At 42.3% G+C, this 12,246-nt stretch overlaps 1 protein-coding gene and 1 long non-coding RNA gene across 2 annotated transcripts; one reads left to right on the top strand and one right to left on the bottom strand.

The window, feature by feature from the left end:
- Positions 1–3,395: 3,395 nt before the first annotated feature.
- Positions 3,396–4,365, bottom strand: LOC122030373. The gene is made up of 4 exons (XR_006125405.1): positions 4,236–4,365; positions 3,975–4,050; positions 3,650–3,797; positions 3,396–3,560 (listed from the first exon to the last, which is right to left on the bottom strand). It is a non-coding gene; the product is annotated as an uncharacterized LOC122030373 (long non-coding RNA).
- Positions 4,366–11,111: 6,746 nt separating this feature from the next.
- Positions 11,112–12,032, top strand: LOC122029091 (transcription repressor OFP7-like). Its single transcript, XM_042588049.1, has one exon. The coding sequence runs from the start codon at positions 11,112–11,114 to the stop codon at positions 12,030–12,032; it is 921 nt and encodes a 306-aa protein (XP_042443983.1).
- Positions 12,033–12,246: the final 214 nt, after the last annotated feature.

The following is a 12,246-nucleotide window of genomic DNA, read 5'->3' as shown; positions in this document are numbered from 1 at the left end:
TCCATTCTTGCTAAGGTTCTCTCTAAGTTATCAAGTCTTGACCTTAAGACTTGGTTTTCCCTTACTAAATCCATAGATTTGGATTTTTTTTCGATTCCTATGAGCATTGCTAGCCTTAGGCTTATATCTAAAGTCCTTAGAATTGTTGCCTAAGTAGTTATCTACCTTCCTAATCTTATGTATGGTAGATCTAGCATGAGGAGGTATATATTTGTCCTTAGGTTTATCATGCATTCTATTTTCATGATAAATAGCATTATAACAATTTAAATTTGAACTAGCATGATTTTTATCATTTCTAAGAGAATTTGCATTAATAAAATTTACCTTGGGTTTGCTCTTACAAGCTCCCCCTAGATTTATGCTTCCTCTAATCACCTTGGTTGGCTTCTTCCCTTTAGGACATTGACTTCGGTAATGTCCTCTTTGATTGCAAGAGAAGCACACAATGTGCTCCTTGCTTCTCTTTATTGTGGGGTTGGTCTCCTTGAGCTTTTCTTTGCCCTTTGTTGCTACTTGGCCCTTCTTCTTGGCCAATTTGGGGCATTTGCTCTTGTAGTGCCCATGCTCCCTACACTCAAAGCAAATGATATGATTTTTATCTTTAATAATTGAAATCTTTATACCTTTGCTTGTAGGGTTGATGTTTGATCCTCCATTTGATTTTTCTTGCAATGTAGAGATGGCATCATCTTCTATTTTCTTCCTCTTCACTTGAGGATGTGGGCTCTTCCACTTCTTCATCTCTTGAGGATGTGGAAGATCTCTCCTCTTCCACCTCTTCCTTCTCTTACTTTTTCTTCTCAAATGTTGACCTCTCGTCAACATCGGATTGCATTTTTTTCTTCCTCCTCTTCTTCAGATGTTGACCTCGTGTCAACATCGGATTGGTCCTTCTCTTCTTGGACCAATAAGCCCTTCTCCTTGGGCTCTTCCACTCCTTGGACTTGTGTAGGGTCTTCATGATAGGCAATGATCTTTTTCCAAAGATCACTTGCATTTGTGGTTTCACCTACACTCAACAAAATAATAGAAGGTAGTAAATTATGCAAAATTCTCGTTACCTCCTTGTCCGCCTCCAATTGCTCTTGTTGCTCTTCGGTCCAATGCCGAGGTCGGAGGCGTTTACCCTTCTTGTCCGTAGGAGCTTCAAACGGGTCTTCCAAGACCACCCATTGGTTCCAATCCATTTGGAACCAAGTCTCTAACCGATTCCTCCATGAATTAAAATCTTCTTTGTCATACGGAGGTGGAATCCGGATGTCCCATCATAGTGGTCCTTCCAAATCCATCTTCTTCTTCCTCTAGCTTCTTGCTCTCTTGGCGGTTAGTCCGTAGAAGAGCGGCCTCGCTCTGATGCCAATTGTTGGGACTTTTGTGCTCGCTAGAGGGGGGTGAATAGCGGTTAGTCTCACGCTTGCGTCATTTGCTTCGTCTTGATGGTTTGCAGCGGAATACAACTTGAAGACAAACTATACAATGCTAACAAGTAGATTTATTTGGTATCCACCTCAAGAAGAGGTGACTAATCCAAGGATCCACACACGACACGCTATCTCCACTATAAAACACTCCTTCTCGGTCGTAGCCGGAGGCGGAGAAGCCTCGTACAAATTCACACAACAACGCACACAAAAATACAAGAAGAGAGTACAAGATACAAATGAAAACACTACTTCTTCTTGCTTACTTGTTGCTTGTTGTTGCCTCTTGAACCTTGAGAGAACACTCCCAAGAGCCTTCAAGAACTGGCGGTGAAGATCGGAGAAGCTCGCTGTGAGTCGCAGAGAAATCGTAGGAAGAAAGCTCGCAAAGAACTGGCGAAGAAAACGCTTCGCCCAGGCTTTAAACAGTGCTCTCAATCGATCTAATTCATCCCCAATCAATTGCCACGTCAGCACCGCTCCATCCCAGCCGTCCATCGCTCGTTTCCTACCCAATGGTCACTTTCCAATCGATCGACCGATCGATTAGGACTGCCTGAATCTATCACCCGATCGATTCAGAGCCTTTCTTTGCTCTCACGATCGCACGAGAGCTTCTGCTGCCCAATCGATCGACCGATCGATTGGTAGCTCTCAATCGATCACTCGATCGATTGGGAATGCTTCTGTACTCACGATTTCACATCCCAATTGATCGACCGATCGATTGGGCCTTCCCATAATCGCAGCACACTCCAATCGATCGACTGATCGATTGGACCCTGGTTCAATCGATCGCCCAATCGATTGACCAGCCTGGACTTGACTCGAACTCAAGTCCAGAATCTCCAACCCAACTCCTGGTCAACCATAACCTGTTGGGTCTCCGTGCCTAGCATTTGGCCATACCCGACCAACCTCGAACTAGCCTTCTAGCCTCCTCCATTAGCCTTGCGTCTCTCGGATATCTCCCCATCCTTCACGCCTTGCCTTCAAGAGCTTCCTTCGGCCTCATCCTAGTTATCGAGTTCTCCTTGCCAAGTCACACTAGGACTTACCTTGCTAAGACCACATGCTTGGACTTACAATCTTTGCCAAGATCACACTTGGACTTTCTGTTGCTTGGTTCTTCACCAGGACTTCCCAATTGCTTGGCTCCTCACCAGGACTTCCTCCTTTGCCAAGATCACACTTGGACTTTCAGTTGCCTGGCTCCTCATCAAGACTTCTCAATTGCCTGGCTTCTCAACAGGACTTCCTCCTTTGCCAAGATCACACTTGGAGTTTCAGTTGGCTGGCTCCTCACCAGGACTTCCCAAATGCCTGGCTCCTCACTAGGACTTTCTATACGCCTAACCTCCAGTTAGGTCTTCCATATGCCTACACTACAACAAAAACCCTCATAGACATCGATTTTCCACCGATGTCTATTACATTTTCGATCGATGTCTATGAAGGCGATGTAAAAGGTCTGCCATTTTAGACATCGGGTTATAACCGATGTAGTATCACTTAACGACATCAGGTGTAAAACCGATGTAATATTATATGTTAATAACACCAGTTTTGGCAGCGGTATACAACCGATGTAATATTAGTTAATGACACCGGTTTTGCAGCAATGGAAAACTGATGTAATATCAGTATTGTTTAACGACACAAATTTGATTTCTGAAATAGTGAAAAACCAATATTATCACCAAGCAAATCATAAAATTAAGTTAATATTATTAATTCACTAAGAAAATCATAAATAAAAATGCACCAATGTATCTAAACACACCAAGTCAATATCCATATAACCAACACATAAATATTCTTCTTACAACATAAAAAGATAATAGATATTGTGCACATCAAGTCAATATCCACAAATTACACATAACTATTTTTCTTACAACATCAAAAGGTAATAGATAGTACACAAATATTCTTCTTACTGGTGCCAACGTTATCCTTCTTGCTCTGTGTAGAGATTTAACTAAATCTTCCCTAGTGTTCTCTTCCCCTTCAGCCACTCACATTTCCAGCTTTTGAAATAGCACTCGGTAAACGTCTGATTACAGAATCCCTGGAAATTCAAAGACTGGATTGCTCTGTCTCCATCTCGAAGCCACATAAGATCATCTCTCCCACCTAAACATATAGGTGACAGAAGTGAGATGGCAGTAACAAGGAGTTCATACCTGTTTAGTTAAGATTCAGCAAGCAAACATGATATGTACCATGTAGTGAGGGCAAGTCAGAAGACCAAGGGCGCTTGAGCCTAAGTGGAAAGGAAGATGGATACATTGGAAACGTTGTTAAAGGCTCAATCTCCCAAAGAGAGACTCTTGGCTGCCTCTCTCCAGAAGTTGACTCATCCCAGCCAACCTACAAGAAAAGCCAGATTCAGTTTCAAGAGGAAGTGGCAAATTAAGAACTTAGCGGTGGCATTCAAGAAACATTAATGGATTGCAACACTTTTACATGTTACTATAAAAGTCAGAAAACGGTTATCACATGGCAGGTTTGCTGAAGAGGAAAGTCAGAAAACTTCAGTATATATACCTTCACAGAGCGCCAATATGAATTTGGCCATCAAACAGGATCTAGATCACTTATCCCTGTGACAGTGCCCATATATCTAATAATAAAAGGACAAGGCAATTAGAAGCTACTGTGCATTAAAAAGCTTGTGACAAACTAATATAGATGCTTTTAGTATAAATAGGGGAAAGCAATACCCAATTGCACATCAGATAGCTAATGGATGTTCCAACAACAAAAAGAAAAATGCAACTCAGGAATGAGAAAGGCTACAGTACCAACCTGCGCACACTAGACTCCTCAGTTTCAAATAGCATTCTAAAACGCATGCCGATGGAAACACGGGTGTGATATACTGCTTTGACATACTTATCTAGAGGGATGACAAACTCTGAAGGGCTTGCCCTGATAGCAAAGATTATGCTCAGAGTTATAGCTCCTACAACAATAAAGGCAAAATTGTGCTGAAGCAATTACCCAAATTGAGTCTACAACTCCATTGATTAAACCAAACAAAAAGAGATGGTCAAATCGACTCTTTATCTAAAAGCTTTCTTTTTAGATATTTTAGAGGATGAACTATTTCTGGTTCTAAATTGTGCTGAAGAAATTTTCCTTGCATGGAAGTTGACCTGGCAGAATCAAATAAATGAATAACAGCAACTGATGGTCAATTATTTTTAGAACAGCTTGGCACCCGTGAATCTAATAATCAATATCTATTCATAGAACACAGCAATTAAGGCTCTTTATTCAAGCTTCTTCAACAATTCAAATGCTTGATCTAGTCTTCTTAAATAGAAGTTAGCCTTTGCCTTCAGGAGCCAACGCCAACGATATAGAAGAAGAAAAAAAATACTACAAAAGTTGCTAAAAGCCCAGAAAGAACAACATCCACTCATCACTTTGTTGTCTCAAACTCTATATCGAGCATTGGTCTTCAAGGAACAAGCCCAAGGTTCCCCATCACTAAAAACGCATTGCATAAGATACAACAATATTAAAACAAACCGGGTTTTTAGAATAATGTAAAGGGAACAACAACACCGGAACAATGCAGAGGGATTTTGGATGTCAACCTGGAGTGTCGGAGTGTCAGTGCTTGAATTTGTGTTAAAGGGTTATCTCTCACAGGCAACTCAATTTTGCCCATAGAATCACACGAATTTTGAAGAAGTATCAATAAAGAACTTACCATAAATCTATGTGGTTAGTGACAAATTTGTTAATCATCAGCACATTGCTAACATGATGTGAGGAATTAATATTTATACAGTGCAGAAACCATGTCAAAGACCCCATCCTAGAATTTCATACAATATTAGCAACAAGAATAACATTTCTGAAGCTAACATCAATGTGTATACAATAAGTAGATGACCACTTTTTGTGTGATTGTTGCTTAATTATAGCCAAACAAGGGACTATAACTTATACTCATAAATCTACACGGCTCAAGCATAACTAAGCAGATCCAACACTAAGTTTTATAAAACAAAGTAGCTTCAAAATGGGTGCCAACGCAGAATATATTTGTTGGTTTCTTCAGCAAGCTCCATTCGACTAATAGTGACTTAAATGAAACTTTTCGATCATCCATGCACCAGCATACCTAAGTCATTGTTGTTCATGCCTTTCTTCCAATAGCATACTCTCGATTAGTTGTGAGAACTAAACCATCAAAAATCAGCAGGTAACCCTTTCTTCCAAATATGTTACAATATAGTTAATTATTATGGTTCATATATGGCTAGAATGAGCCAACAGCAAAGCAGAAATACATATTTTTTCCTTTTTCAAATTACTCAAACACTTTTATGTATATCTTAGACACTGAGTGGATTCTTTATATACTTAGACCCTTCAATCAGGTAAAAATGTAATTTGCAAAAGAAACTAAGTATGACGATTATAAGTAACGTGACTCACTAGTCAGATGCATAAGAGGCAAGAAACACAAAAGTTTATCTCCTTGCACCTTTCTCATAATTACAACTATTATTAATTTATGATCAACAAAAAGGATTTTGAGCCAGAAACATAGAAAATACATAAGCATAATGAATCACACCATCCTTATAATTATAATATCAAAATAGTAAAAAAAAAACACCTTTCCTCTTTCTAAAAAATGCATATGATTGAAGAAATTATGAAGAATCAAGAAACATAGAAATAGTTGAAGTTTACACAGGGTGATGCGCATATACAAAAATGGAACATAAACCAAAAACACAAGGAGAAAGTGGAAAAAAGGGGGAATACATAAACCAAAAACACAAGGAAAATAAATAAAAAGCACATACCACGTATTGGAACAACTAGGTCCAAATACATTATCAAAGTTATATCTTCTTTCTTTAGTCTGATATTATATGAGGTCAAGACAGTCCTTTGACATGTCAAGACCTAAGACAATTAAGCTCTGTAAAGTAAGAAACAATCATCTCACGGCTAGACTCTAGAGAGAAAATTTTACTTGACAAAGAATAGGGAAAACATAAATAATCTGTTGTTAACACCTTATCATCCATAACTTGAATAATATGCATGCACTGCTTTTGTTCTACTTCAGTCAATGGCCTACATTTTACTGCCACCTACACAAAGAAACTAGAATGTGGCATTATAGTAACTCTTTTGGAAAATTATCAAACTTTTACTAAATTGAAAGGGATACCAATAAACTTGTAGTCCTTTTTGATGATGGAGCTCTAATGCTTGGCATTGCTGATCAAGTTTCACCAGGAGTAACCTCTACTAAAATAATTATGATACACATTTGAAATCTCAAATGTTTATTTTTTGACAATTTACAAACTTGTTCACCTTCTCCGATACTATCTGCTAGTCTTGTCATTAAACAAAGCTTCACTATTTGTCCAATTGTAGCCAAAGCCAACCAAGGATTGTTGCATGTCAGTATAGAAATTGTTCTATCAAACTCAAACAAGATCTAAAAGAAGAAACCAGTATTGCAAACTAACTTATCAGTCCTGTGCAGAGAAATATTCTCCCATAGTAAATCATCCTCCTACAAGAAATCAAGATCCAATTGCTCAAAATCTCAATTTTGCAACGACATCAGCATACCAACAACCAAAAAGATGGGAATTTGGGACCTGAGGCCTGAGGTATCCAAGTTACGATATGTCGATCCTTCTTCGAGGGGGCAGCCGATGAAGGGGGTTCTTGTCAAGGAGGTCGGCCATAAGGTTCCACGCGTAGGGTGAGTGTTGGTCGCTAAGTTAGAGGAATCTTGCCCAATAGAAGAAGCGACGACAACACCTGGCTGGGAGTAAGAGAACTTGAGCACGACCTCCATATCCTGCGAGGAGACACAGACGCCAGTGTTATCAAGGGCACGATCGACTGAGGAAGGGGTGAAGGAGGTGAGGATCTCGAAGAGAAAACAAACAGATGCTTGATGAGGAGGAGGAGAAGTAGCGAAGGCGAGCGAAGCAGAGGAGGGAGAGGGAGGTGGGTGGTGGATTGACGAGGAGCGGAGGAGGGAGAGGGAGGAGGGTGATGAGAATTAGGGATTGAGGGTTTGTCAGGCGAGTGAAAAAGTTACGGAGGGAAGAGTGAAGTGTATACGGTGGACGACGCTCTAGGTTTAGGTTTGGAGGGAAGAGTGAAGTGTTGTAAATTTTGGCTAAGTATTGGTGAAAAATTAAATTATTTTATTTTGGTTCATTAACACCGAGCTTTAAAAATCGCTGTTAAATTCGGTGTCTATTAACGAAAAAAAGGCGCTCATAGACATCGCCTAAAAAACGATGTCTATGAGCGAAAATCTGCGCTCATAGACATCGGTTTTTGAAAAAACCGGTGTAAAATACTCAAAGGCATCGATTTTTGCTTAAAACCGATGTTGTTCCACCGATGTCTATGAGGGTTTTTCTTGTAGTGTAGCTAACCTCCAGTTAGAACTTTCCATACACCTAACCTCCAGTTATGATTTTCCAGTCAAGTCTCCTGTCAACCTTGACCTACTTGACTTGTATTCTCATCAATCTGGTCAACTCTTTGACCATCTCCATAACCGGACGATTGCTCCAACAATCTCCTTATATTGTCAAACATCAAAACTCAAATGCTGACTCAAGCTTGACTCAATTCAAGCTTAGTCAAATTGGTCAACCTTGACCTAGGGAAATTGCCCCAATAGAAATCTCATTTTGTCGATGTTTCTATGATTTGATGATATCATGAAATAGCAACCTAATAATCAAATTTTCATTACTTAGATTAAAAAAAATTATAACATTTTACAAAAGGAATACTGAAAGTAAATGAATTAACACAAAATTAAGCAACGTATCCACGAGTCTTGCATATAATATTACCATCTGAATTCCTAGTGCATGTTTGATTGTTAATTTATGTTTTTTTATAGAAAGTTTCAATAGGAATATAATGCAATCAGATTATCAGATACATGAAGGGATATAAAATATACCTAAATCTCCTCTTCTATGTCTCTCTATAAAATAGATACAACATCAAGTCATAGACATGATATAGATATATTAAGCACAATCCATAAGACTCATATAACACACCTATCCTCACCATTTATTTCTTAATTAAATTAAGAATTCAAATGAAAATTTCAATCCAAAAGACCTAGGTCACATGATTAACAATTACAGGCATGAACTTGAAGTTCACATTAACAATCCTAAATATCCAATTTGAAGAATGCATCACGCGAAGAAAAAAAAATCAACTATATACTTCATAATCTTACAAACAGCCAATTGTGATGAATTATAATTTTCCACCTCAGAAACAACATCTACGCAAATCGCAGTATGAATTATAATGTATAGTTTACTTTTCATCGATGAACACAAAAACACAGCAAACAAAGTACCGGGACGGAAAGCTCGTGACTAGGAGGGAGAGCTCGTGGCGGCAGGAGAGGAGTCGTGACTGGGCAGGAGAGCTCGCGGTGGTAGAGGAGAGCTCGCGACAGTAGGGAGGGTGTAACGACCCGGCCCCTCGACCCCATTGGACGCCCCAAGGCGGCCCCTCGGCCGTGCCGTTACTCACTAGATCTTCCTACCCCTGGCCAGTGGATTTTTGCCTTCCCCAGGATTCGAACTCTATACCTCCAGAATAAGTACTAAAGTTTATGAATCCTGGTAGCCAAGTGAGCGCCTTTTTATTGTAACGACCTGGCCAGTGAATTTTTGCCTTCCCCAGAATTCGAACTCTAGACCTCCAGGATAAGTACTAGAGTTTATGAATGCTGGTAGCTAGCCAAGTGAGCGCTCACTTGGCTACCAGGATTCATAAATTATAGTACTTATCCTGGAGGTCTAGAGTTCGAATTCTGGAGAAGGTAAAAATTCACTGGCCAGGGGTGGGAAGATCTAGTAAGTAACGACACGACCGAGGGGCCGCCTTGGGGCGTCCAATGGGGCCGAGGGGCCAGGTCGTTACAGAGGGAGAACTCGCGACTAGGAGGGAGAGCTCATGGCAGTAGGAGAGGGCTTGGAACTTTCGGAAGGAGAGCTCGTGACAGTAGGAGAGGGCTCGTGGCAGTAGGAGAGGGCTCGCAACTTTCGGAAGGAGAGCTCGTGGCGGTAGGAGAGGGCTTGTGGCAAGGAGGGAGAGCTTGCAGCGGCAAGAGAAAGCTCGCGGCGACAGGGAGGGAGAGCTCACGACAACAAGAGAGTGCTCGTGACTTTCGGAAGGAGAGCTTGTCGCGACGCTTCTGCTAAGGTTCGCGTAGAGGGAGAGGAGAGGTTTGAGGGTGCGCAATTGTGATTTTTTCCCCTTTACGCAACTTAACATTCACACGCCGCGGATGATGTGGAATCATCATGACTCCTTCACCGCACACAGTCGTAGCAAATAAACTACAGCATACACATTTTGATTGATATATACCAACCCAAATTTGAGTATTTACTGTATCGTAACGTGGAGAGTTTACGGTATTCGTACCGTATCATTCGAACTAAAACTATAACGGGCAAGTGAATCATACGATTTCCTCTTTCATCCAACGGGAAGCACCAATCTTGGAATTGATGATCAGATCCTCCTCAAAAGACGAGGCAACCTTCTCCGCATACGTAACGCAACGTAGCTCATAATTCCCCGGGCAAAGACCTTCCGTGCGGAAGTGAGCCTCTCGTCGCACGGCCAAGATGTCCTCCCGTGCCATAATCCGACGGGGGATAATCCGTCCGTGTAGTCTCATGCGCCCGCGCGACAACAGGTCGTCGCTTCGAGTCCTGAGCACGCCGGGTCGCAATCGTAGCCGTCCAATCATGAAGGGATCCGACGTCGCGGTGGGGCCTTTCGCCTTCTCCGGAAACACAACCCGGACGGACGCGGGACGTCTCTCGGACTGGATAAAGAGAAAATGAGGCCCGGGTAAGCTTCGATTGCTGAACTATAGGGGGATACGACAGGATTATGTACTAATGACATCTTGACGCGTGCTCTCTAAAATGAATTTCTTGAATTCTATTCGCCTAATAACTGAATGGTGATGTTGATAGAGAACTGATCCACGATCTGCATGGCTATTTGGCTTCCGACGCAGTTTCGCGCCCCGCATTCCGTGCACAAGCTGTGAAAGAGTACGGACCGACGCTTAATTTATTTCATTTTTGACGAAACTATACCAATCCCAAAGCCGTAGCACTTTCTTTTTTTTTTTCAGAATCACTTTAATTAGCAAATAAAATGTGATAAAATTACCAGTTGAAACGCGAAAAATAAAAGAAAGTGACGATTTTTATTTTACGGTCAAACAACATGTGTATTGACCCTATAAATGATATATAATGATATCAACTCCCACTCGCTTCTGCTTACAGCTCATGTTTGATGAACGAATTCGATGTGAATTGGTAATCACCCTGTCCTGTCCTTAACAGACAGGAAAGCAATTTTCTTTCCATTCTTCTCCCACTCAGAAGTCCACGTGGCAAAATTATGGTGTCGTACGTCAAACTCTGCTCGCTGTCTATAGCAAGCTAGCTGTTCCGTGACAAAACAAGAAAAAAAAGTTATGAGGAGTTCTTTTTTTTTAAAAAAAAAAACCTTGAAACCAAGATCAATATTTCTTATTGATCGCGTCCATGAGCCTCCATAGACTACTACTACCTTCACATGTCGCGGCCTCGCTCGACCATGGCGAAGCGCCTCCGCCGTCGTCTCTACACTATGTTGCCGTCCTTGGGAGGATTACGCTCCAAAGGTAATGCCGTCGCTCCTCCCTCTTGCTTCGATCGAGACCTGGCCCTCAGTGACCCTTCTGCTTCCCTCCTCCGCGAACAACCTCTTGTATCCCCCTCACGCTGCTGCCCCTCCCAGTCCCGGCGACGAGCGCCTCCAGAAGGCCTTCTCCTTCACCCGGGCTACCCGACTCCGGCCTACCTATGGCGGAAGGAAAAGTGGTGGCACGTAGTGACCTGCGCTGCAATCGGCGGAAGTGATGGCCACTATCCCACCGTTCCTCGGCAGAAAATTGACTCCGACGACGGGGTTTTCCCCCCGCTGGTCCTCCGACGGGTAAGAAGGGGGAAGGCAGTGACGCGGAGGCCGAGGTCTTCGATGCGCTTCCGGCGGCGGGGCAGAAGTAATTCCTCGGCGGACGACGAAGACGACGAGGAGGACGATGACGACAGCGGGTGGTTCAGCAGCGGCGAGGAAATGGGGGCGACGATATCGACGTCGGATGTGGAATCTTCCGACAAAGTGCCGCGGCGGCGATGGCCGAGGAAAAATGGCAGGGTCATGACGACGAAAAGATGCGCGTCCTGGACGAAAAGGGAGACGGCGGTCGGGAGGCTGATTCCGTTCGCATCGCCGGCGGTGAAGGAGAGTTTCGCGGTGGTGAAGTTGTCGGAGGATCCTGAGGAGGATTTTCGGCGGTCGATGGCGGAGATGGTGGCGGAGAATAAGATGTACGACGTGGAGGGTCTGGAGCAGCTTCTGTGCTGCTTTCTGTCGTTGAATTCGAGCCATCACCACGCTGCCATTGTAGCAGCCTTCGAGGACATATGGGACACGGTTTTTCCGGCGCAGATTGTCGGCAATGTTGGCTCCTAATCGTGTTACGATAACTAGCTCTGAGTTTGGGAAAGTTGTAGCCAGCCATTAGGAATACACACTGTGACAGTCAGTAGTTTAGTACTGATATTTGCAATAAATTTTGAGAAAATAAATCTGATTTGCTTGTATTTTACTTTTACTACGGCAATTTTACAAGACCGTCCATGATTTCGAATCGTATGAGAATGCATATCTTCTACTACGGTAATTT

This window comes from Zingiber officinale, chromosome 10B (genome assembly GCF_018446385.1).
Source record: "Zingiber officinale cultivar Zhangliang chromosome 10B, Zo_v1.1, whole genome shotgun sequence".
NCBI lineage: Eukaryota > Viridiplantae > Streptophyta > Magnoliopsida > Zingiberales > Zingiberaceae > Zingiber > Zingiber officinale.
This window is presented reverse-complemented; position numbering and strand designations above follow the sequence as displayed.

Excerpts from the sequence above, each read along its gene's own strand:
- LOC122029091 (XM_042588049.1), top strand. The coding sequence starts at position 11,112 with ATGGCGAAGCGCCTCCGCCGTCGTCTCTACACTATGTTGCCGTCCTTG.